At 37.8% G+C, this 25,933-nt stretch overlaps 1 protein-coding gene and 1 long non-coding RNA gene across 2 annotated transcripts in view; one reads left to right on the top strand and one right to left on the bottom strand.

Moving 5' to 3' along the window:
* The window catches only part of LOC121246679 (glutamyl-tRNA reductase-binding protein, chloroplastic), a 20,311-nt gene extending 7,231 nt beyond the window's left edge, over positions 1-13,080 (top strand). Inside the window, exon 5 of the mRNA XM_041144915.1 lies at positions 12,565-13,080. Within this exon, the coding sequence (XP_041000849.1) occupies positions 12,565-12,789 (225 nt within the window). The 3' untranslated portion in view covers positions 12,790-13,080. The remainder of the gene's footprint in view (positions 1-12,564) is intronic.
* Positions 12,775-25,933, bottom strand: LOC121246680. Its single transcript, XR_005937157.1, has 2 exons — positions 25,904-25,933; positions 12,775-12,834 (listed from the first exon to the last, which is right to left on the bottom strand). It is a non-coding gene; the product is annotated as an uncharacterized LOC121246680 (long non-coding RNA).

The following is a 25,933-nucleotide window of genomic DNA, read 5'->3' as shown; positions in this document are numbered from 1 at the left end:
AGAAATACACAAGTCTGAGAGGAGTTTGTGAGAGGGAAGGTGTCGTGTGATAACATGGAACTCACCGAGGGAAGGAGGCTGAGGCGACGGCAGCTCTAGGGTGGCTGGAAGCAACTGGCGACGTGATTGGGTCCTCTGGGCAGTTGTGCGACGCAAGAGAGAGGGTGAGTTTAGAGAGAGAACTATCAAACCGAAAAACACTAGGGGAGAATGGTGGCCGACGGCGATGGGCCTACTGGAAGGGAGTGGGTGCGACGGGGCTCGGTTGGCCAGCAGTTTCTGGCACCGTGGGTGGTGCTCCGACGTCCTAGGGTGGTCGGCGGTGGCTGGGCAGAAAATAAGGCTTATGCAAAAGTGTTCTTCCTTTAGGTATTTCAGTGTGTATAAAACAGAGGATTTTCGTGAGGTTTATAGACGATGGGGAGGGGAGCGGCATGAATCCTCAGTAGATATGCTAGGGTTTGAAGTTGGCTACACATGGAAAATTATTCCTACGAGGATATGGATTCTGAGAGGATTTTGAAGAGTCGAGTTGTAGTTTGAAACTAGGAAATTAATCTAATATGAAACTAATTGATAACTATAAAAAGGTATTGATAGGGGAAGAATCACTGTTTTAATATATCAGATAGCATATTTCCTAAAATGATAGTAAAATAATAAAGACAATAATAATAAAATAAAAATAAAAATAAAAATAGAAAATACTAGTTTTAAGCCCTAAATTTGGACCCATATGTTACAATCTCCCCACCTTAAAAGAAATCTCGTCCTCGAGATAACGTACCTCAATCGAATAAATATGAATACTTGATCCTCATGTCTTCTTCTATCTCCCAGGTGGCCTCTTTTTCCGTGTGGTTGCTCCAAAGCACTTTGACCATCGGAATGGTCTTCTTGCGGAGTGCTTGAGCTTTTTGTGCAAGAATTCCGACTGGAAATTCCTCATAGGTCAGATCCTCGTGGACTTGGAGAGGCTTGTACTCTAATACATGTGTAGGGTCTGAAACATACCCTCGAAGCAAAGAGACATGGAAAACATCATGAATAGCCGACAATTGTGGTGGGAGGGCCAACCTGTATGCTGCAGCTCCAATCCTTTCTATGCGGAAGCACTTATTAAAATTTCTATAACTTTATTACTATCAAAATCATAACTTGAAATCTCTCTCATGATCGAGGCCTCTGCCTTGCCTCCCTGCAAATCCCGTCCTGTAGCTTTACCTTCATAAATATTCTGATGATCTGGGATGGTTTAAAAATATAAAACAAACTAAAATGAAACCCATCATAACGTAAGCATACTAAACATAAGGTATTTTATAACATATTTATGCTGAGAACTTAAAATTATGATCATTCTTACGTATGCTTATGACATGCATGACTTATCTTGATTTATCTGACTTATCTCACTTATTTTACTGGCGAACACAATTAACCCTGTGTGCAAGGTTGTGCATGGGCCTCACTTCATGTGACCATAAGGGGAACCATCAATATTATTCTAGCATACTATGGTGGACCACGGCTAGGTTCGTGGTTTGCACATCCACCATAAATTGCATTGGTACCATGCATCTAAATGACCATATTATTAACTGTTTTGAGCTTATTTTACACTTGATGTTATAAAAACTTATGTTTTATGCAACAAGAGATGCATGAGATGCATAATATATACATAACTATTATATGCAGAATGAAACTTGATCATGAATTATGATAAATGACGTGCTTCAAGATATCATGGCATGCGTGGGACATAAACATTGGCTTTCAAAGAACTGACTTTAATAATAATATATATATAACTAGCTAACGTATGCTAATCCTAATTTATGATTAAGCTACTTATCTCGTGGCATTGTTATAAAAACTTATGTCTTATGCAACGAGAGATGCATAATATATACATAACTATTATATGCAAAATGAAACTTGATCATGAATTATGATGAATGACGTGCTTCAAAATATCATGGCATGCGTGGTACATAAACATTGGCTTCCAAAGAACTGACTTTAGTAATAATATATATAACTCGCTAATGTATGTTAATCTTAATTTATGATAAAGCTACTTACCTCGTGGCACTGATCCAATATTTTTGGGGTGTGACTGATTACCTATAAAATAGGCATGTAACTTATGTAAATTTCTAATTAAACACGTATTTTGAAATTTAAGCCTATATTAACTTATATTTCCAAAAAACTTTAAAATCTTCACAACCCTAAATATTTCCATATCTATAGTCTATTTTCTCTTTGTTTTTATTATCATTAATGATAAACACTATGGATCAGTGCAAGGGTATTTATGCAAATTTTATTATAAAACACTTATACCTCATGTGGGCACCTTCAGACGTGGAGAGGGATTGAATTTACATGGGGAGAGAATAATGTGAGAGAAACTGAGAGGTGGAGAGAGAGAACTAACATGAGGGGGAGCTTATGGTGCGGTGGAGGAACAGCGGTGGTCCAAGGTAGTTGATGAACCAACTATGGCTTCAAGGATCCCAGCGTGGACCATCGTGCTTGGGTTGTTGTGGTGCAACGACTCGGTGTTGCACTGGTGGCCAGCTTATGTTTGCTTGGTGGAGCAAGGGGAGGCCCATGGTGTTGCAGCTTGGTCTTCAACCGAAACGTGGGCAAAGCGTGCGTGGGCTGGTCTACTTCAGTTTCACGTCCGCAAAAGAGAGGAGAAGCATGAAGACTGAGTGGTGGGTGCTGCAGTTCGACGGTGGAGACTTGCTTTCCAGCGTCTTCTGTTGCTACTGATGGTGCATGAGGTTGGTTTTCCATTTGGTGTTGGGTGGCAGAAGTGGTTGGGTTGGTTCCTCTGTTTTCGATGTATAAAATAGGGGACTTTGGGCTTATGATGGTTGGACAATGGTGGAAAGAAAGGTTGTCGGTGTGGAGGTGTTCCGTGAGGAAAGGCTGGCGGTCCTTGGTGTTGCAGTGTCTGTTGTTGGGTTTCTTTCCATGGTTGGCTTGGCTTCTCTACACTAGGGAGAGGGGCTTGCCGTGTTAGGTTCTGGCCATGCTGTTTGAAAGGAACTGACCTGTGACTCTCATGGGGAGGTCCTACGTGATGGTGTAATGGAGGGGCTACGAACGTGCATGGAGGGGCTAGTTGGGGAAGAAAACGACTTGCAGCAACCCTAAACCTAGGGGAAAGAGAAGGGGATATATGAGCATGGGGCTTACGGTTTCTATATATATATATATTTAGAGAGGAGAGAGAGAGAGAAGTACCTGGGTCTTGGGTGACATCTCATGAGACTAGGATTCTCTTCTCTCAGTCTATTTTGTGGACTATTAAGGTCTCTTAGGGGCTTAATAACAGTATTGGGTCACTTGTTCACTTGCCCATATTTTTATGGGCCAAGTACCTGATAAATTCCAATGGGCCTGTTCTCGAGTCTAAAATAGATCCAACCCATCCAAAAATACTTTGGGCATATGAAAATTTTTAATGGGCCAATAATTAACACCCCGCTCCCCTAGTGTTAAGATTGACGTCATTTTTAGGAAATCTCAGGGGCCAATGTGCTACTATTGACCTTAACTTAAAAATTTTATTTTATTCCAAAGGAAGCGCCAGGTACAAAGATTCCTTATAATAAATAAAATCATTGAAAATACTGAAATTATAAAAGAGAGTATGTGAAAACATTTATTAAAATCTCTCAACTTTGTACTATAAAAATAACTTAAAAGTTTTGCGCATGATCTAGGCTTCTGTTATGCCTTCCTAGACCAAGTCTCATCCTGCAGTTTTATCTTTATAATTATTCTGACTTGGGGTGGTTTAAAAACATAAAACAATCTAAAATGAGTTGATGACTTAGTAAGAAACACATAATAACGTAAAACATATGGTTTTTCATAAAATATTTCATGCCGAGAATTTAAAATCATGATCATTCACATGTATGTTTATAACATGCATTACTTGTCTTGAATATTCAATTTATTTGACTGATTTGAATTATTTGACTTATCTGACTAGCTAACACACTTAACCTTGTGTGCAAAGTTGTGCACTAGTTCCACATCTTGTGGCCACAAGGGGAACCGTTGATTTGATATGATAACAATACTATGGTGAACCAAGTATCATACATCTGAATGGCCATCTGATTAATCTTAATCTGTATCGTACACTTGATCTAATAGAAACTTACGTGTCTTATGCAACGTGAGATGCATAATATAAATATAACTATAATACGAGGAATGAAACTTGATCATGAATTATGATGAACGACATGCTTGTAGATATCATGACATGCGTGGTACATAAAATTGGCTTCCATAGAATTGACTTTAATAATAATATATATAACTAGGTAACGTATGCTAAATCCTAATTTATGATTAAGTTACTTACCTTGTAGCTAGGGTTGGTTAAAACCTCCGTCAACTCCGACTCTGGCCGACATCCGCTCCGGTTGGAGTCAGAAAATTCGGAGTTTGGAGTCAAAGTCGGAGTTTCTTCAAAAAAATTTGTCGTAGTCGGAGTCAATATCGGCTTCGACTTCCGAACTCCGACTCTGACAATTTTATCATTTGCATTTTGAACTCAGGCGTTCCGAACTTAGGTTGTAGGCTATTTTTTTTAAGACCCGTTATTGGCTAGTTGCTTCGTGTTCCTCGTTTGATTCAAAAGTCCTTTCATCGTTGCTTTCATCACAGTAGCAGAAAGTAGGACAAAGTGGTGCAGAGAGATAGGCCTTTTGCTAATAGGCCTTTTGAACCCTACACGGCTTTTGATGAAACTTTGTGCTCTGTGCATGCAATGGGGAAGAGCTTCTCTCAGACGCAAGCTAAATAGTATTAATTTATTTTGATATTGACAAGTCAATAGAGAAGTTAGTACTACAGGTTGATTTTGCATTTTTGCGCTCAAACTTGATGTGGACACCATAAATAGTAAATACACTTTAACAAAGAGACAAATAAATACATCAAGAGTGCACTTTAACTGTTGTGGACATGGTTCAGAATTGGCGTGGCCTCCACTATTCTTCCATTGATCTCCATCAACAAAGAAATAAATACACTTCTTCCTCTTAGATCTCACTCTCTCATCCTATCTCTGTCTTCTTTCTTATTCTTCTCTATTTCCCTTTGTAGTTTTTCTCTCTTTCACTTCTTTTTTTTCCCTCATTCCTCCCTTTCTCACTCTCTCTTTGGACTCATCGACCTTCTTCACTTATTGCTGGGCTTTATATTTTTCTTCTTCTTTTAGTTCTGTTGATTTTTTTTTTCAAAGAGAGATGAGACTACGAAAAGAAAATGAGCCCATGCCACCAGAAGAGTGCATCTCTTCCACTACACACCATCGTTGTCTCATCCCAACTCCGACTAGAGCTCTGATTGGAGCTCAACTTGGCCTCCAACTTTGGTCGGAATCGGAAGTTGGAGTTTGGCTTTCCGACTCCGTTGAAGTTGGAACCCAGCCCTACTCGTAGCACTAATTCAATATTTATGGAGCTAAGTTGATTACCTATAAAATAGGCACGTAACTTGCGTAAATTTCTAATTAATTACATACTTTGAAATAAAAACCTAAAATAATAAAAGAATCCATATTTCTCTAAATCCTAAAATTAATCTAACCTTTTGTGGGCCTGGGCCTGAATTCTCACAAATTGATATTCTCCATTAAACCCATAATGCATCAGTTTAAACCCATGGCCCATCAAATATTGCATAGCCCATAATGCAACATAACCTACCAACCCATACCTGACAAAGATAGAGAGAGAGAACTAACGTGAGAGAGTGGGAGAGAAAACGTGAGAGGTGCTGTGAGAAGAAGTGAGCGAGAGAGAGAGAGAGAGAGAGAGAGAGAGAGGCTTACCAAGGGAGAGCGAAGGAGATTAACCGAGAGCTTGAGAGAGTCACAGTGAGTTAGAGAGAACAAACGTGAGAGAGAGGGAGGGAGAAGAGAGAGAGAGAGAGAGAAATCGAAAGGTGGTGGGAGAGATATTTTCACAGTTCGGTCTAGGGTGGCACCGCCATGCTTGGAGGGATTCACATTATCTGGTATGGTGGTGGAGGGTGGTTCACAGCTGGGTGTGGTTGAACAACCATTGGTGGCTAAAATTGAGGCGTGGAATGCTCGCTCTTTTCTGGTTGTCGAAACAGAGGAATTACAAAAGTTTTCTTTTGTGAGGGTGGAGGACATGGGAGAGGGACTGCCACATGCGGTGGTCACTGGCAGAGAGAGAAACAGGTCATGGTGCTTGCCAGACAGTGCATGAAATAGGTGGTGGCTCAATGTAGTGAAATGGCAGGTATAGAATGTGACATGGCTGCGTCTTGTGCTGGGCTTACGTGAAGGGCTGGACGGAATGAACGGTGGCTTGGGTCACAATGGCTGATCTTGATGGTTTGCTACGTGAGAAATTGTTGTGTTGAGATCGTAGAGGGAGAGGAGATATATAGACAGAAGAAGGGTGTTGACATGTTTGAATGGAACTCAGTTTGTGACTACTGTGGCGTGAAGGTCGGTCATCATCAAGAAAAGAGCAAGGGTGACGGACAAGGGGTTTATTGTGAGGGTCTGAAACTGGGCAAAATGATAATTGTGTACGAAATTGATTAATATATTTGATATGAAATAAACATGTAAAATTTCCTAATCTGGCTAAGAGTTTAAGAAACAGGAGAATTTCAGATAGAATCATCAGTTCATTTAAGGTAGGACTCAGAAATCGACCCTCCAAATACTTTTGTACTTCTATCATGAAAAGTATAAATAATGGAGATAAAGGAATTATTAAATGGAGTGCCGTTCACCTGAGATCAATTTGTCTCAAACTGCCGAGCTTTCGAAGAAGCCCATTGGAGTGCCATTCACCAAAATGGAGAAGTGTACAATGGAGATACAAAGTTCAATCCAAGAGCACCGTTTCTCACAGAGACCACATCTCTTATGCATGTGGAGCAAGAGTTTCCAATTGACTAGGTCTTTTTCATATCAAGTTTGCATAGTAGCCCTGGCTCACCTATCTTTAACTACTATCCTAGCATTCATTGGCGATGAGTACTCAAAACAAGGATTTGCCTGCCTCTTACGAAGCCATTTTGGGGCTTCAAAATTATCTTGTCCATCACCGTGCTCAATCTATATTACAATATAATCAAAAGGATTTTGTACATCCCATTCATCAAACTAATGGGATGATAATCTTTAACCTTCATGACTCCTTGGTTTTCAAAGCTTCCCATTTCATGGACTCGTCAAAGAATCTCATGATGTCGTTTTTAACCACTTCCTAGCAAGTCTGGAAGAAAACCATAGTGAACCCATTTGGAGTTGGAGCTTTGTCATCCGCTGTACTTTTCATTACCTTCTGGTTCTCCAGCTCTTCAAAAGGTCTCTCTAGCCAACTCGCTTCTTGATGATCCAGCTACTCAATCACAAGTCCATCAAGACTCAGTCTCCAAGTGAACTATTCTGAAAGTAGTTGCTCGTAGTAGTTAATGATGTGGTCTATGATCTTAGGGTGATTCGAAGTGGCCCTCTCATCCACCATCAACGCCTCAGTGACATTGTATCTCCTGTGTGAGTAAGCCAGATGATGAAAGAACTTGGTGCCCTTGCCCCCCTCCTTTAACCAGAAGGCCCTTGAATTTTGTCTCCAAGAAATCTTTTCCCTTATAGACACCCTTTTAAGGTCCGCAATCTAGTGAATTCTATGAGCCTTTTCTTCTTTTAAAAGATCCCTCTCCTCCAAACCCTATAATTCCTCCAAGAGTGAATTCTTTCGGCATTTCACATTGCAAATCATTTGCTCATTCCAAGTATTTAGGTCTTTCTTTATAGCCTTCAACTTGCATGCCAAAACATAGCTAGGATTTCCATGGAATAGGTAGGAAGACCACCATTGTCTAACTATGTCAATGATGCCTTCCGATTTCAACCACATATTTTCGAACTTAAAGTATCTTCGACCCCCATGAATATCTCCACAATCAATAATAATAAGAAAGTGATCCGAACACAACCTTGAAAGTCGTTTTTGGATTAGGTCCAGATAATGTGCTTCCCAATCAAGGTAGACGACTATTCATCCCACAATAGCCTTCTCACAAGATCTGAATTAGGACCATATACACCGGCAAAGGCCCATTGATAATCATCTTCTACATTCTTAAATGAAATGACCACCATAAAATCGCCCACACAAACTTCAATTTTTCCACCACTCTTTTGTCCCACTTTGCCAAGATACCTCTTGATATTAGAAGGCAAGTAAGACATCTCCACTTGAAGACGACTCCACAAACTCCTCATTATGCTTAGAGAAGAGGAGCTATAATTAACCAAACTCTATCATAAAAAATGAATATTGATTTCTTCCTTCCAAACAGCAGGTACTTCCTTGCAAAAAATTCAAAATTAGTGATTTTTAGGGTGCGGATTCAGAAAAATTATTAAGAGAGGACTGCCTTAGGCCTAATGACAGTGAATTCTTGAGTTTAGAAAGATGCTTTTACCCAAAATCCTTTGGTAGCTCTAGCCAGAAAATAGTAACTTTTGATCTTGATGGTTGATGCTGTTGGGAGTTGTAACAATTGTAACTTGAATTGTATTAATGGAGCCGTGAACAACTTGATGATGTTCTTACCTAAGAATGCAGCAGCAAAGGAAGAGAGTTAGGGGAAGGGATACAAGCATTAATTCGTTCAATCTGGACAGCAAGTATCCAAGGATAACTTGGAGTGCATACTGACGCACAAGGGAAAAGAGTGGGTTGGTTAAGAAAAACTCAAGAGTGCTATGGAGGGGGGTCAGCGGGTAGTTGGACTGGTTTATCTGCCAGTGTGGGTAGTTCATAAAGATTAATAGAAATTCTTGAATTTTCTTAAGGCAGGGAGCAACACAGGGCCGAGGGGGCTGCTGTTTTCCTTTGGCACCCCTTTCTAGGTTTCATACAAAATAAGACAGGGCTTTAGAACCTGAAAGGGGCCACACTAGGCTTCTTTTTGGGGATGGGCAGCTTCTTCCTTGAGTTTTATAGGCAATTTCCTATTTCTCATTGACTTAAAAGTTTCCTAAATTATTCTAAGAATTTGGTCAGCTCGTAATGTTGTAATCTCCAGGGTTTTGTCTCTAAAGCTGGCTGTGACAGCCAGTTCCTAGAGTTTTCTACGTAACTTGATGTCATTAAATAAAGCAACAGTCCTAAAATAATCCTAGGGTGTGGGCAGCCTCATAGAGTTGTGATATCTAAAGTTTTTGTTTGTGAAAGCTAGTTGTGACGGATTAGGAGTTTAGTGGCAATTTTTTGCAACTTTTCTTCCCTTTTATAACAGATTTAGTCAAAAAGCCAAATCTGCCGGCCCCAAAGTTCACCTATTTCCCACCTAAACTTAATAACAATAATACAAAATAAAAGCAGAAAAACGGTTGGCCTGTGTGCGTTAATTCAAAAACCCACTCCAGATTTAGGATTTTATGTGCTCAGGTGTGACAATTGTCTTCCAAAATAAAAAGCTTTTTGCTCAGATCAACATCAACAACGCCTTAGCCATGGCTGGCTTTCTTTGCCCATTGTTTCCTTAGCAATGAAGCTATCAAGTTTGACAATTTATGTCCAATTTATCCACCATTAACTCTGGAATGAAATAGATTCGAGCCATCTATTGTTCCAGATGATCCACATTTGAGGCTAATGATGTCAGCTTTGATATCTATTGTTACGAGTCCAACTAAGGGATCTATTGGCGGGGGTGTTTAATTGTGATAACCTGTCTTACTGAAGAAACCTTGAAAGTGCATAGAATGACAGTTTTGAAAATAATTCTTCGACGTTCCTTTTGTTAATGGGCTAAGGCTGTTTAAACAGATCTTACAGTTAAAAGATATCTGGAATCAGCCAAATTATAATAGTACTTGGACTCAACATACTAAGATAAAAACAAAATCCCACTCGGATCAAAACACTTCAAAACTATTAGACTCCTAGTGTGAATAGCACTCCTAACATATTAGAGCTGTAGCTCTTTGTTGAAACCAAACTTCAGACTTCTGCGTGGGCAACCACTACCAAAAGCAAAAGCAACAACTTCAAAGCCTCCTAAACTTGACTCTTTACATATGGTGCCTGGAAAGAAGCTGGAATCCTACTGAATATGACTTCCACCACCTGGACCATTTTATTTTTGCTTGGACTCTCTTTAATGCCATTCACAAAATGAACTCTATTGAGCCATCGCCAACACTTTCATTATTTGATTGGAAGGCTTAATTGGCCATCAGGCACAGTTGATTTCATCCTTCTGCACCTTTTTTTTCCAATTTAAGAAATATGGTTCCCAAAACAGCTGGGTAACCAGGGCTCTCATCGCAACTAGGTTCTATTTTTTTCATCAAGATTGGTGTTGAGCCTGCCCGAAAAAAAGACCGAAACCTTGTTTTGCTCTTCAGCCCCTTCTTTCTCGCTCTTCAGCCACTTCTTGTTTCGTGATAGCTTTCCTTCACAGTGATTTGGAGGAGCATATTTACATGGAGCAGCCAGAAGGGTAGGCCTCTCCTTATTCTATGGGCATGCAACGAATACTATAGCTGAATGCCATGCTTTACTGGGAGGGTTAAGCTTGTGTCAATTGCTTGGTTTGAGAAATTTATTGGTAGAATCTGATTCAAGTGTTGTGATGGGTTGGTAAGCTTCCGGGATATGCAAATATTGGTTTCTTTGGGATTTTTGGAAGGAGATTAAAGAGATTATTAGTTTGCTTAATATTCGGTTTAGATATAATTTTAGAGAGGCTAATATGACAGCAGAGTTTTTGGCAAAAGAAGGCACAAAAGGCAGAGTTTCAGATTTTATTGGTGAGGAGTTTGTGCATGGACGACTTCGGGGCATTGTGTGACTAGATCAATTGTCTTGTCCTTATTTACGGTTTTGATTTATTGTACAGGAAAGTTATGTGCATGGTTTTCCTCCACCTCAGTGAGGGTTATCAATAATAAAAAGGCCTCTCCTTATTCATTCCATAGGGTGGGGGCTGTGGACTAACAATTCAGCAAAAGGGCTTACAAGCTCCTTTCTCAAACCTTCCCCATTCTCTAATAATAAGCTAAGCATCAAAACCCAGCAAACCCCAAATGTCCCTCTTTGCCTGAGACCTCGCATCAGCTGATCTACAATCACCCTCATTCTTAAAGAGGCTTCCATCTCAAGAATGCTATCAATGACCTTCTGCCTCTTATGCTGCTCTTAACTCCTGGACATTCGTCCCCTTCACATGTACTGCATTCATGGTGGCAGCAGCCTCAGTCAACTCAACAATGGTTTCCTCCAACCCTTCTGAGGCTGTGGTCATAGCCTTGGCAGCACCATCACCAGCCCAGCTGCCCCTCCCCCCCTAGCCGCCTATCTACTCGTGCTCGTAGCTTGATCAGAGGTCAAGAGCGTGGTCTGGTTAAAAAACAGTAGTCATCTGTATCAAGTGATTGGAAGCCATTGAACGTATACAGTTATACAGTTATACCTGTTGTACTCAGTAACTTTTTACAGCTCTATCTCCTGATTCAGCTCTATCTCATACTACTGACCTCGTTAGTAGTATGTGCATGTGTCTGTTGGGATTCCATATCCTTGTATGTACTTTTCTGGGATTCATGTGCTTTCATGCCTATCTGGATTTGTTTGATTTGTACTTATATACTGACTAATAATGTTGCAAGAATGTAGAAATTGCTGTTGGCATCTCGGGATATGTTGTCCATCAATCTGTCACACTCCTAGCAAAAGGGCTCATTATTGTATAAATGGGTTAATTGTTAGTTCAGCTACATTCAAATGTGTTTAATAAGGCCCACAGATTTAGAAATTCTTTTGAGAGTTTGTTAGGCCTATTTCACAAAAGACTTGTAATGAGGGTATGCTGAGTTTTGAATGTGAATTTCCATTTCTTGTATCTATTTTCTTGGAGGTGTGATCACCCTCGAAGTTGATTAAGTTGTTACATACCTGAGAATTAAGAGTTTGGATGCAAAGAAAGTAAAAGAAAATGAAAAGAATGATCACCTTTGACGGTGATCACACCTCCAAGAAAATGGATACAAGAAATGGAAATTCACATTCAAAACTCAGAATACCTTCAATGCAAGACTTCTTACAGTATTTATACCTGAGATGGGCCTAACAAACTTACAACAGAATTGCTAAATCTGTGAGCCTTAAACGAATGGGAATTTATCCGAACTAACAATTAACCCATTTACACAAGGAAATATTTAACCTACAAAATTTTTACAACTATTTTAAATAAAAGGTAGTTTTTTTTTTTTTTTTTTTTTAAATTGAGATTTAATTTCAATGAAGTGGCATGCTTGCATTTGTTAATTGTGAAATGAATTGTAAAAGAACTGTAATATGGTTGCAGGTGTATTGTTATCCTTTATACAATAATGAGTTCTTTTTCTAGGTGTGAACCAAATTACTTAAATGACAATCTGAGTATATGCCCAAGTTAGAAGTCGCCTTCAATTATCCTTCTTACTCAAAGGTATTTCATTCAATCTGGCAGGTGTCCGAGGCAAAGCTTATATGGGTTGATCGGTTGGGATTTGACATGCGTGTCTTTTCTCAGAAAGGTATATTTGAGGTCCGCATTCCTTTTCCAAGAGAAGTGACAGATGTGAAGGGTGTGAAGTCAACATTTAATTGTATGTCCCAATTAGCTTGGGAGGTTGAAAAGAATTTTCATGTCCCCAATTTTCAGAAAGTGAAACATTTGAAGCAGATATTATAGAGAAGAATAACAACGGCCTTCTTGCCCTCAAATCTCTCTCTCTATCTGCGCGCAGAGAATAAGAATATTTGCTGGCTTTTGTTATCTTGCAAGTTACGTGGATGGGTTGGCCGGCCAAAAATGAGCTTCTTCCGATTATGATGAGGGCCTCAATATCAGTTTTTTTTTTTTTTCTTTTTTTTTTTTTCTTTTTTTTTCCCTAAGAAACTTTGCCAATTGGGCAGCCTAATGTTACACTTTTGGCTAGTTGGCTAAAATTAGTATAAGCGAAATGTTTCCTCTTTTTCCTCCCTTTTATGGGTTTTGCCCTTCATATGTATCAGCGTCCGATTCTAGTCCCTTGCTGCCATTGTAAAGTTTATACATTTTAAAAATGGTGAAAGAACAACCCATCTTGGGAGTCAATCAGCCATTGTTAATTGTCGTCCGATCTCTGATGATCGGGCAAAGCACTAACCTAGTCGGGGTTGCATTTAGCTTTTTTCAACTCTTAACTCTGATTTAGTCAGTGTCTGATAATGACTTTTGACTCTACATTTGACAAGTGAAAAATTCGATCCGAATCTTTTAAAACAAAGCGGAGTCGGATTGGATGTCAGATTTGGGTCGCTAAATTGGTTCAAACATGTTTTGGGCTATGTTTTAAACTATTATCCAATCATTTTTTTAACCCTAATTTTTCGGTTGAAACGATAGGTTGTGTACAAAGTCTGCATTTTGGGTTGAAGTATTGAAAATGTGTCAAATATTTAAAACTTACATATATTAAGGTTTGTTTTGGATATACAAAAGTTCCCCCAACTCATTTCATCGAATCATTATAATGTTTCTAAATCTCCACAGAAAATATAATAAACAATTCAATTTTTTCAAATTTCAAAATAATAATAATATTAAAAAATAATCTTCTAACAATATTTTATTCAACTTTCATCTCAGTTCATTTTATCTCAATTCACTGTTCAAACCTCCCCTAAAAATCCCTGCATTTGGCTCATGCAATGTGCTCTATATAAAACCCATCTTTTGGGCACAAGTCTTAGCAAGAAAATGAATAATGATCAATTTTGCGAAAAACATGATTTAGAACATTTTTTGGGAGCAATTAAACATAACAATCTGAAAATAAGTACTTTTACTATCTTTAGGTATCGTTTGGAAGCCAAACTCCTCTCAACTCATCATTATAATTTTTTCAAATTTCAACACAAGATATAATAAACAATTCAACTTTTTCAAATCTAAAAATAATGATAATATTAAAAAATAATATTCTAATAATATTTTATCATCTCAACTCAACTCAACTCAACTCAACTCAACTTAACTCAACTCAATTCAACATCTAAACGTGTCTTAAAAATACAAATCACCTATCAAATTTTAACGTAAAAATTTGAAAAAAAACTAATGGCTTCAATTATAAAAGAAAATACTAAAATACTTAACAAAAGTACGCGAACAAACAAAAAGACCACCACCTAGGCATTCAATAAATAACAAAAAAGAAAAAGAAAAAACCATTACATGAACAAAACAAAACTCCCCAAACTACATCATCTAGGCATTCAATACATAACAAGGGAAAAGTTTAAGAAAAACACATAATTTCCAGCAAGAACTAAAGGACTAAAGCAACACAACTCCAAACACATTGCCACACAACTCAAACCCACTTACAGACCACACAACTCTAATATTGTTCCCATCCATAATGACACAAATGCAACATGTTTCCAATTCCAGAGTAACAAACCACCAACACAACACAACTCCAATAAATACAAACCACATTGAAAAATATTGTTTCCAAGATAAGAAGTACTAAATATATAATCAAAGATGACTAAATACTGCCGCCTCCAATTTGCTTCTCTCCACTTGTTCCTTCTAAGTTGTAGCTATTAGAAGTGAGAAGAGAACAAAAGTAATGACAAGATAAGATAAAATGCCACTAAAAAACCATAACAATATATAAAAATAACAAAGGTGAAAAACTTGACTAATGCACCTTAATCTTCGTCACTTAGTATACTCGTCATATTAGTGATTAATTCTACAATTGAAAATGTTCAAATACACTTATTAGTATCAAAAAATGAAAAAACAAAAATATACAAGAGGTGCTAGTGATTTTAGTAATTTTACCAGAGTCTAACTTGTATTTGTCTAGTCATCAAGTTACTTCCAATAATTTTGACTTAGACATATGAGTGTAGACTTCAACCAATTTTGAGTGCATACAAGGGCATCCACCGTTCTAGGAGCCAATGAACTTCAAAATGGATACAACACTCGGCCTTTTGTACTAAATGTTGACTCAAAAGCTACAATAGTGATGGGAATAATTAAGATATCTCTTGACATTTTAACAATGACCAGGTATTTGCTAGAGTTAATCCTCCACCAAATTAATATATCAAATGTGTCCGTGTGAGGCTCAACATCCTCCAATAAATACTGCTCAAACTCTGACTTACAGCCCATCAAACATGCCGATTTTTCCTTTATCAAAATTTCTCAGAAAAGCTAAAGGGTCAACTGAACCATTACTCCCCATCGATGCATTACTCTCACTACTAGTGTGAGAGAAAACTGGCCTAAACCCGCTAGAGTGCCCACCACTGAACCTATAATATTAGTCAATCAATAGTTCCAAGTCCCTCTTGAGGATTTCAAGAAATTCTTCACCCATCTTAGTGTCCAATGCCTGATTAAACCAATATGCTTGAGTAACCAACTTGTAAGGGGATCAAGAATATCAACAATAAACAACAACCTATTGATTTTGTGAAGATCCCCCCCAATATTTCATACTTTGACTTTATTCTATAAGCCATTGTACTCAAGCGCAAATCACTACTGTGACAAAATGCATTCAAATCTCCATGAACATTAATAAGCTCCTGAAAGTACAATTTTTAAGTCACATATTGTTCATGAAAAAAATATATTTGCAAGTGCACAGAATCGTAACAAGTAGTAAAGTGTTTAAAAGAAAACGGTTATTGAACTCAGATGGAATAATTACGCTATTGAGTATTGAAATTGATTAAATTAATTAATTACTATTTGAAAAATTGAAATTTGAAGAATGATTTATCTAAATTAAACTGAAGAAAAGAACATTAAAATTAAGATTTTAAAGATAACAAGAATAGATCTAGAGTGTTTGACTTCACCAAGCAAATCCCACACAATTTATTCTTCCTTGTTATAGAAACCCAATTATCCCAAGTTGATGATAAAAATCTCTTAACTATTCAATATTTTCTCTCGAACAATACCAAAAATATCTCCAACTAATAACTTCATATCTCAATGTGAATTTAACTAATTAGAGACTCGTTAAGTTTTTTGGATTTTTCTTAAAAATAACACTAGTCGCGGTAAAGCATTTTTGCTTTCGCTCAACTAATGGTGTTTAATCACAAATCACCTCTTGGTCTCATTGCAATCCAAAATATCAAACAATAGTTAGCTAGAAAATTGTAAGCATTAAGAATAAGGAATAAACACACAATCATGGAAATATTGAAAATAAAATAACTTGGAATATAAATTGTGTGTTCAATGCTAGGCTACATCAAAGCTCTAGAAAATAGAATTAGTTCATAATTGAATTAAAAAGAAAAAGAATAAAATTGGTGTTCTTCGTTGAAGTCGGCTGATGAAGCATGTGGCTCTCGCCTCTGCCCTCTAGTTCTGCCTTCTCAAAAGAACACTTCAAGAATAAATTCTGAAACTCTAAATTCAAACTCAAACTCTAAAACATAAAAACTCTCGACTCCGATTCAGAACTCCCTCACTCAGATCAAGACTAAAACTAAAACTAAGATTAAGAACCAAGACTCCTTATTCATCCCACAAGATGAGATTAAATAGATGTCAAAACTCAAATCTGGAAACAAAATAAATGCAGTTATAATCTCACCTAAAAATATGAAAAATAGTTTCTAAAAATAGATGTTAACATAAAAGGAATTTATCTCAAAAATATCGAAATTATCTAAAATGAAAGATTCAGTGATATGCGACTTGAATTGTATAGTTCAGGAGGATTTGGTCGCCAATAGATTGATTCTGGAATTCGGAAAGGTCCCACCGGGTATACGTTGTATGTGTTGAATATAACTGGCGGGGAAGGTCACAAATGAACGGTCCTGGAGATCACAAAGAACACACGACCCTCTCATCGCCTACCGAGTGGAAAGACTCCCAACCAGAATGAAAGACTCCTCTCGCCTTTTCTAGTTAATGCCCACGATGTAGTTTAGGTTGGTGTATTAAGTTGGTTGTTTAGACTAGTCACCCAATCTAACCGCTTAGAGCCTTGTCACCAAATCTTCGTGCATTTTGGTAGTTTCCTCGCCACCGAGAGGTAAGTCTTTTCGCCTTTGGGTGAGGGAAATCTTTTTGCTGCCCACGGAACAAGGCTCCTAACCCAAATCTCATTGGCTCTTTTCAGATATCGCTGCCTCTCATTGGTCTGGATCCGTTTTCTCTTCTTTTATACCAAAATGTTATTCTTTTGTACTAAAATCTTCTCATTCCTTCAAATCCAAGAAAATAAATAAAAATCTGTAGAAATAAAATAAAATCAATAGTATTGAAGGGAAAATGACACTTTTCATAAATAAAAGAGTGATAAAAATCACATAAAAATAACACTTATCAAATACCCCCAAACTTAAGCTTTGTTTGCCCTCGAGCAAAGAAGAAAAAGAAAGAAAATTAAAACAAGCATTGGTTTGATTCATAAAATTTATTGCCTCAAAGATTATCTAAAGTCTATAGTTCAAAGGAATCATTCAAGATCCATTAAGTCCAAAAGTTAATTCAAAACTCAATTCCACTGCATTATCCAGCCGCACATTCATGCATACCCATCATTCTCACTTCATCATTAGCTCCCTGGATAGTTTTATACAAACAAGTAAATAAATAATGGATCTCTAAAAACTCCATATGCTTTCTTTTCAAATCACTCTTCACTATGTAGAACAGAAACTATCACCAAGGATCAATAGGTCTTTATTAAGCTTGTAATGTAAGGCTAGGGTAAGGGCTACAAAGAAAAAGGTAGAATTCAAACAAAGCAAGAGAATTTAAGTTTGAACATCAACAGAATAAATAGAGCATTCTCACTTCTTACACAAACATCTATTCTCAATCATTATAAATCTCTCAACACACATCTCTTTACTGCACTTTCAAGTATCTCTCCCTTTACCCCTCTATTCGGTAGATCGGATTTTTTTTTGTGGAAATATTCTATACCTTTTCGACTGCTTTTGTGGATGACTCTCGTCAGCCTTTTCTTGTTGGCCACATAATAGATGAGTTGACTTTTCACACCCCCAAACTTATGATTTTGATATTACTTTATTTGTAGACCTTCTGCCTCTCTTGCCTTTCATGCTCTTGTGAGTCTGTGATTTTCTGTAAACTTAGTTCTCTTGAAAGGTAAGGATATCAGTATTTAAGCTCAAATAGGATAGGGAATACGAGGTTTACAAGAAAGAAAAATATAAGGCCAAAATATATTTCAATAAAATTCAAAGGGAGATAAAGAGAATAAACAGGTAAGCTTGAAAGACTCAATAGGTCCAAAAAAATGCCTTAATCATTTTTCCAGTAATATTCTGTCTAGGATTTCACCTCGAATGTAATCAAACAAGTTCTAGAGTAAGTTGAGACAATACAAATTTACAAAATTCACATAAAATTTCTCTAAGTACTCAAAACAATTAATGATCATAAGAGGCATTTATTGAACATAAGAAATATCAAATTAAGTAAGATCAAGTAAAGAATTAACAACTAGACTTAAGCAATGAGAATTTTTCGTAAAAGTTATAATCAATTTGAATCATATTCTTATCATAGGGTTTTTATTAGCAAACCATACTGTTTTTATCATCATTATTATTATATTATTATTATTATTATTTTATTTTTTTTATTATTAATAATAAATAAATAAAATAATATCCTTTCCCTCCAAACTTAAATATCACATTGTCCCCAATGGGAAAAAGGGAGAAAAATTAAAGTAAAGAATGAGAGAAGGTAAGAGCTGCTCCCTTGATTTTTATCTGGTCTTCCAATTGAATATTTTTCTTGAAAGTGCAGTCGTGTACTTCTTGGAGATCTCCTTGACTCTTCATTCTTGCAAGATGAAATAAAAATAATAATATTAAGCAAAAATAAAACTTATAAAAAAAAAATAAAAACTTGGGTTGCCCCCAAAAGCGCTTTTTTTAAAGTCTATAGCTAGACATTGTCCTCTCATCATTTATTACTAGTGAGATTGATGGAATACTTTTCCGAGTTAAAGGCTCCATCCATATAGGGTTTTAATCTCTGTCCATTTACTTTAAATGTGTATTTTGTCTCGTGATGGACTTCAACCGCCCCATAGAGAAAGACAAGGGTCACCCCAAACGGTCCCCCAACTACCGAGAGCATAACTTTCCTGAGAAGAGTTGAAGTTTTGAGTTAAATAATAGAACTTTTTGCCTGACTTCGAATTATTTTATCAGAATATGCTTATTGTGCCATCTTTTCGTTTTATCTTTGTAAATCCGAGCATTCCCATAAGCATCATTGCAAAACTTATCAATCTCGTTGATTTGCAGTATTCTCTTATCGCCAGCTGTGTGTAAATCAAAGTTCAGTATTCTCGTCACCCAATAGGCTCTGTGTTCTAGCTCCACGAGTAGATGGCAGGCTTTTCCATAAACGAGCCAATAAGGTGACATCCCGATTGGTGTTTTGAATGTTGTCCGATAGGCCCATAGTGCATCATCTAACCTTCTCGCCCAGTCTGTCCGAGAGACACTCACGGTCTTCTCCAGTATGGGCTTCAACTCCCGATTAGACACCTCGACCTGACCAGTTTGACGATGGTATGGTATCGCCACGTGATGGGTAACTCCATACTTAGTCAGTAGCACTTCAAATTAGCGATTGCAAAAATGCTTCCCGCCATCACTAATTATGGCCCTCGGCATACCGAATCGGGAAAGATGTTCTTCCACAAGAAATTCACTACGACCCTCGTATCATTGGTTGACAAAGCAACCGCTTCCACCCATTTGGAGACATAATCTACAGCAAGCAAAATAAATTTGTTAGAATATGAGGAAGGAAAAGGACCCATGAAATCTATACTCTAAACATCAAATAGTTTAATCACTAAAATATTATTTAAATGCATCTCATGTTTCTTAGAAATGTTGCCAACCCTTTGACAATGATCACATAAATTGACAAAATTAAAAGAGTCTTTGAAAATGGTCGGCCAATAAAAGCCGCATTGTAAAACTTTCGCTGCTGTTTTTGCTCGACCAAAGTGGTCGCCTGCTTCCAATGAGTGGCAATGTTCGAGTATGCTCTCCATCTCTTCCTCGGGCATACATCTCCTGATTATCTAGTCCGTGCAGTGCTGGTATAGAAAAGGTTCCTTCTAAAAATAATATTTCAAATCGGAGAAGAACTTCTTCTTTTGTTGATTTGTCTTTTCGGCTAATAGAATTCTGGATACAAATAATTTACCATGTCGGCATATCATGGAACAACTTGTATAGCCATTAACTGCTCATCTATGAAGGTCTCATTAATTGGAAAATTCTCCTCGCCAACGGCCTCTTTAGGCTCAAGGCAAGATAAGTGGTCAGCCACTACATTCTCGGTACCTTTCTTATCTCTTATTTCTAAATCGAACTCTTGTAGTAGTACAATCCATCTTTACAATCTTGGTTTGACATCCCTCTTCCATAGCAAGTATTTAAGAGCTGAGTGATCGGTGTAGACGATCACCTTCGAACCTATCAAATAAGAACAAAATTTTTCAAAGGCAAGCACAACTGTTAATAATTGTTTTTCAGTAGTAGCATAATTAAGTTGAGCTCCTATTAAGGTCTCACTTGCATAATAAATAATATGAAAAGTTTTATATTTTCTCTGCCCAAAACAACCACTATAACATAATCACTAGCATTACACATTAATTCAAAAGGTAAATTCCAATCCGATAAGATAATGATAGGTGCTGAAATTAATTTCTTTTTCAATGTTTCAAAAGTATGCAAGCATTCATCAGAAAATGCAAACTGAGTATCTTTAATCAACAGAGTGCAGAGAGGTTTAGTAATTTGGAAAAAATCATTTATAAATCGATGATAGAACTTGGCGTGACCCAAGAAGCTCCTCACACCTTTCACATTGGTCGGTCGACCTCAATTCCCTTGAAGGAAATGCGGTGGCTAAGCACTATTCCCTCATTGACCATGAAGTGGCATTTTTTTCCAATATAAAACAAAATTTGTCTCCTTGCATCTCTACAAAATGAAAGATAAATTAGATATGCAGTTATCAAAAGAGTGACCAAAAACCACGAAGTCATCCATGAAGACTTCTAAAATTATTTCCACCATGTCCGAGAAGATGGACATCTGCAACTTTGAAAAGTGGTTGGTGCATTGCAAAGACCAAAAGGCATGCGCCTATATGCAAAAATGTCGTAAGGACAGGTGAAAGTGGTCTTCTCTTGATCCTCGGGTGCAATGGCTATTTGATTGTAACTGGAATATCCATCTAGAAAACAGTAATAGGTGTAGCCGGCAAGTCTTTCTATCATTTAAACAATAAACGGTAAGGGAAAATGGTCTTTTCAAGTTGCATCATTCACTAATAGTCTATGCATACTCACATACTCGCCATACCATGACCGTCCTCGTCGGTATGAGTTCATTATTGTCATTCTTGATCATGGTTATCCCTCATTTCTTTGGGACGACTTGCACTAGACTTACCTATGCATTATCTGAGATTGGATAAATGATCTTGGCATCTAAAAGTTTCAATACTTCTTTATGCACTACTTTTTGCATTGATGGGTTCAATCTCCTCTGGGGTTGGATGATTGGTTTAAGATTACCCTCCATTAAAATCTTGTGCATGCAAATTGAAGGACTAATTCTTTTGATGTCCGAGATGGTCCAACCCAAGGCCATTTGGTGTTCTCGTAAGATTCTCAACAACTTCTCTTCCTCTACATCACTCAAAGAACTGTTAATAATGACTGGAAAAGTATAGAGTCCTGGTCTAAGAAAGCGTACCTTAAATTTGATGGAAACGATTTGAGTTCAAGTTTGGGCGTCATCGGCTGAGATGAGTTTAGTTCTTCCACTTTTGATTTAATTGAAGGAGAAAGGGAAGGCGTAGCTTCCAAATATCTCGCACACTCCTAAACTTTTTCATCTTCCGATTCAATAGAAGTAGAGTGAGTAAGACATACCTCAAGTGGTAGCTTTGAAAATTCAGCTCCACAAGTCTCGTTGGCCTTGACCATGTCTCGATCGCTTATTTAAAAACAAGAATGTACCTCGGATTGGAATTCCATAGACTTAAACACGTCAAACGTGACTTTCTCTTTACTGACCCTCAAAACGAGTTTTCTTTTCTGGACATCAACTAAAGTTCTCCCCGACGCCAGGAAAGGTCGGCCCAGTATCAAAGGAATCTCATCGTCCTCCTCCATATCAAGCACAATGAAGTCAGCCAGGAAGATGAACTTATCAACTTTCACCAGTACATCCTCAATGAGTCCTTTTGGGTATTTAATAAATCTGTTCGCCAACTGTAAAGAGATGGCAGCTGGTTTTTCTTCTCCAAGGCCTAATTTCCTAAAAATAGATAGAGGCATTAGATTAATACTTGCCCCTAAGTCACATAAACCTTTATCAAAATAGGAATTTCCTATAGTGCAAGGGATAGTGAAACTCCCCGATGTTTCAACTTAGGCAACAACTTTTATTGTAAAATTACACTACTCTCCTCGGTCAGCATTACAGTCTCATGCTTCTCCAACTTCCGCTTGTTTGATAATATATCCTTTAAAAAATTTTGCATATTTAGGCATCTGCTCTAAAGCTTCAATGAGAGGAATATTAATATGCAATTGCTTAAATATACTCAGAAACTTAGAGAACTGATTATCAATCTTATTTTTCTTTAACCTTTGCGGAAATAGGGATTGGTGGATCATAAATTGAAGGAGAATAAGTTTTAAAAGTAAACTCCCTGGATTTCTTGGATTTTGAAGCCCCTTTATTCTCTCTAGTCTTCTTAGCTTGCTGGTCGGTCGCCTCCCGATCGGTTTCTTTCACCTCATACTTGGTTTCCTTCTTCTTGGACTCCACATTTTTGGCAGCTTCTTCATCTTGCTCGGTATTTACCAACTGTGGCTAGTCATATGTTCGCCCACTTCTCAACGTTATGGCTTTGACATGATCCTTAGGATTGGTCATAGTGTTGCTCGGTAAAGTCCCTAATGTCCTCTCGACAAACATGTTTGAGAGCTGACCGATTTGTACCTCAAGATTGCGGATTGAAGCCGAGTTGTTTTGGATCACCATATCAGTCTTTTGCATTGCCATATCAGTCTTTTGCATCTACTGCTAGGTAAATACTGAGCAACACTGCTCGGTAAAGTCCCTGACGTCCCCTCATTGCAATCCAAAAGATTGAACAATAGTTAGCTAGAAAATTGTAAGCATTAAGAACAAGGAATAAACACTCAATCATGAAAATATTGAAAATAAAGTAACTTGGAATATAAATTGTGTGTTCAATTCAAGGCTACATCAAAGCTCTAGAAAATAGAATTAGTTCATAATGAAATTGAAAAGAAAAAGAATAAAACTAATGTTCTTCGTTGAAATCGGTTGATGAAGCATGTGGCTCTCGCCTCTGCCCTCAAGTTCCACCTTCTCAAAAGAACACTTCAAAAATCAACTCAGACTCTAAAACATAAAAACTCTCAACTCCAATTCAGAACTCCCTCACTCAGACTAAGACTAAAACTAAAACTAAAATTAAGAACCAAGACTCCTTATTCATTCTACAAGACTAGATTAAATAGATGTCAAAACTCAAATCTGGAAACAAAATAATTGTAGCTACAATCTAGCCTAAAAATCTGAAAAATACTTTCTAAAGATGTTAACATAAAATGAAATTATCCCAAGTAAATTGGAATTATCTAGAATGAAAAATTTAGTGATATGCGGCTTGAATTGCAAAATTTGGAAGGATTTGATCACCAATAGATTGATTGTGGAATTCGGAAGGGTACTACCGGGTAGATGCCATGTGCGCTTAATATAACTGGCGGGAAGGTCACAAATGAACAGGCGTGGAGGTCACAAAGAACACACGGCCCTCTCCTTGCCTACCAAGTGGAAAGACTCCCAACCTGAATGAAAGACTCGTCTCGCCTTTTCTAATTGTTGGCCACGATGTCGTTTAGGATGGTCTCTTAAGTTGGTTGTTTAGACTAATCGCTCAATCTAACTGCCTAGAGCCTTGTCGCCAAATTTCGTGCCTTTTGGTCTCGAGTTTCTTTGCCTACCGAGAGGTAAGTCTTCTCGCCTTTGGGCGAGCGAAATCTCTTGGCTGCGCACAGGACAAGGCTCCTCACCCAAATCTCATCGGCTCTTTTCAGATCTCACTGCCTCTTGTCGGTCTGGATCTGTAGTCTCTTCTTTTGTATCAGATTGCTCTCCTTTTACATTAAATCTTCTCGTTCCTTCAAATCTAAGAAAATAAATTAAAATTAATAGTATTGAAGGAAAAATGACACTTTTCATTAATAAAAGAGTGATAAAAATCATATAAAAATAACACTTATCACATATAACAATCTAGAAAACTATGATGACCCAAACTTAGCCAAGTCCTCACCTATCATTTAGTCACCACTAAGTTTAGTCTTTGGACCAAGTAAAGAGGAGGAGAACACTTAGAAAAAGGCATGGGCCTTATTTTTGTTCTTAGAGCATGGGGCATCCAAGCCCACAAGGAGGGCCCAAAGATCCACAAGGTTTTCGACCTCTAGAAAGGATTAGGGTTTGAAACCCTAGTTAGGGTTTTGGTTTGAAAAGAGAGGCACCACATGATGGGAGAGATCTTTTAGCTTCCCTAGAATCTCATCATTTGAAACCTAGGGTAGTAGCATCCTCATTTAGCACACGATTGACACTTGGCCATCATATACATAAGCTTATAGAAGAAGCCAAAGGATGGGAAGAAAAGAGACAAGGCTCGACCACTTAGGGCACACACATTTCTCCCACCTACATGCCACATGCCTTACATGCAATCCTACCATTAGTATCCATTGCACCTAAACGTGAAAATGGAAGAAAAGGGATAGAGAAAAGAGAATTTTGGAAACCCTAAAGGGGTTACACACCACACCATGTAATGATAAGTGTGCAAGCTCCCAGAACACAATGCAAAGATGAAAGGGCTCATAGGGAAGGTGCCAAATCAGGAGCACGAGATTCGAATTGGCTCTAGGGTTCCGGCCAAAGGAGTGCATGCCCAATTAAGGGACTTTCAAACCACATGGATGCCATGTGTCTTGCATGCGTAGGATATGGGAGTCTCTAGAAGATTTTAATCATGAGGGATGGGAAAGGGTGCCCAGAACAAAACGAACTCTAGTCTCTTGGGTCTCGGCCAATGCCCTACCACAAGCAACCACCACCTCCTCTACCACTTGTCACGCATGCAGTGTATATAAGAGTTTCAAGAATGGTGCAAGCATTAGGAAAAAGAAAAGAAGGCCTAGGGAATTGATGCACACAATTTTTGAGGATTCTAGAAGAATCCTAGTGGGAAAATGAAGACAAGGAAGAGAAAGGAAGGGTCGGCTAGGGTTAAGACCAAGTCACACGCCACTTGCCACATGGAAAGCATGCACACGTCTAAAAGGTCCAAGACTAGGTTTAGGGTTTATCAAAAGACATATATGCCCCAAAGGTTCAATGAACCTGGACCATAAGGTATAGAGCACGCCTAAAGGGCATATTTAGGGTTTCGGATTTTTAGCAATACAACAAAGCTACATGTCACTCATGCGTGAGGGTCATTTGAACTTCCCAAGAAGAGGCAATCACGCATCCAAACCTTTGAGATTCTCAATGACATAGGGAAAGGGGAGGTAGCATGGGAAATTGAGGAACTATATAAAGGAGAGCTTAAGGGCTGGCGCCCAAAGAGCACACTAAGAGTCATTATGCCATTTTATTTTTCAGATCACTTCTCTCTCTCTCTCTCTCTTTCTCTCTCT

The sequence above is a fragment of the Juglans microcarpa x Juglans regia genome, chromosome 1S (assembly GCF_004785595.1).
Source record: "Juglans microcarpa x Juglans regia isolate MS1-56 chromosome 1S, Jm3101_v1.0, whole genome shotgun sequence".
In the NCBI taxonomy this organism is placed as follows: domain Eukaryota; kingdom Viridiplantae; phylum Streptophyta; class Magnoliopsida; order Fagales; family Juglandaceae; genus Juglans; species Juglans microcarpa x Juglans regia.
This window is presented reverse-complemented; position numbering and strand designations above follow the sequence as displayed.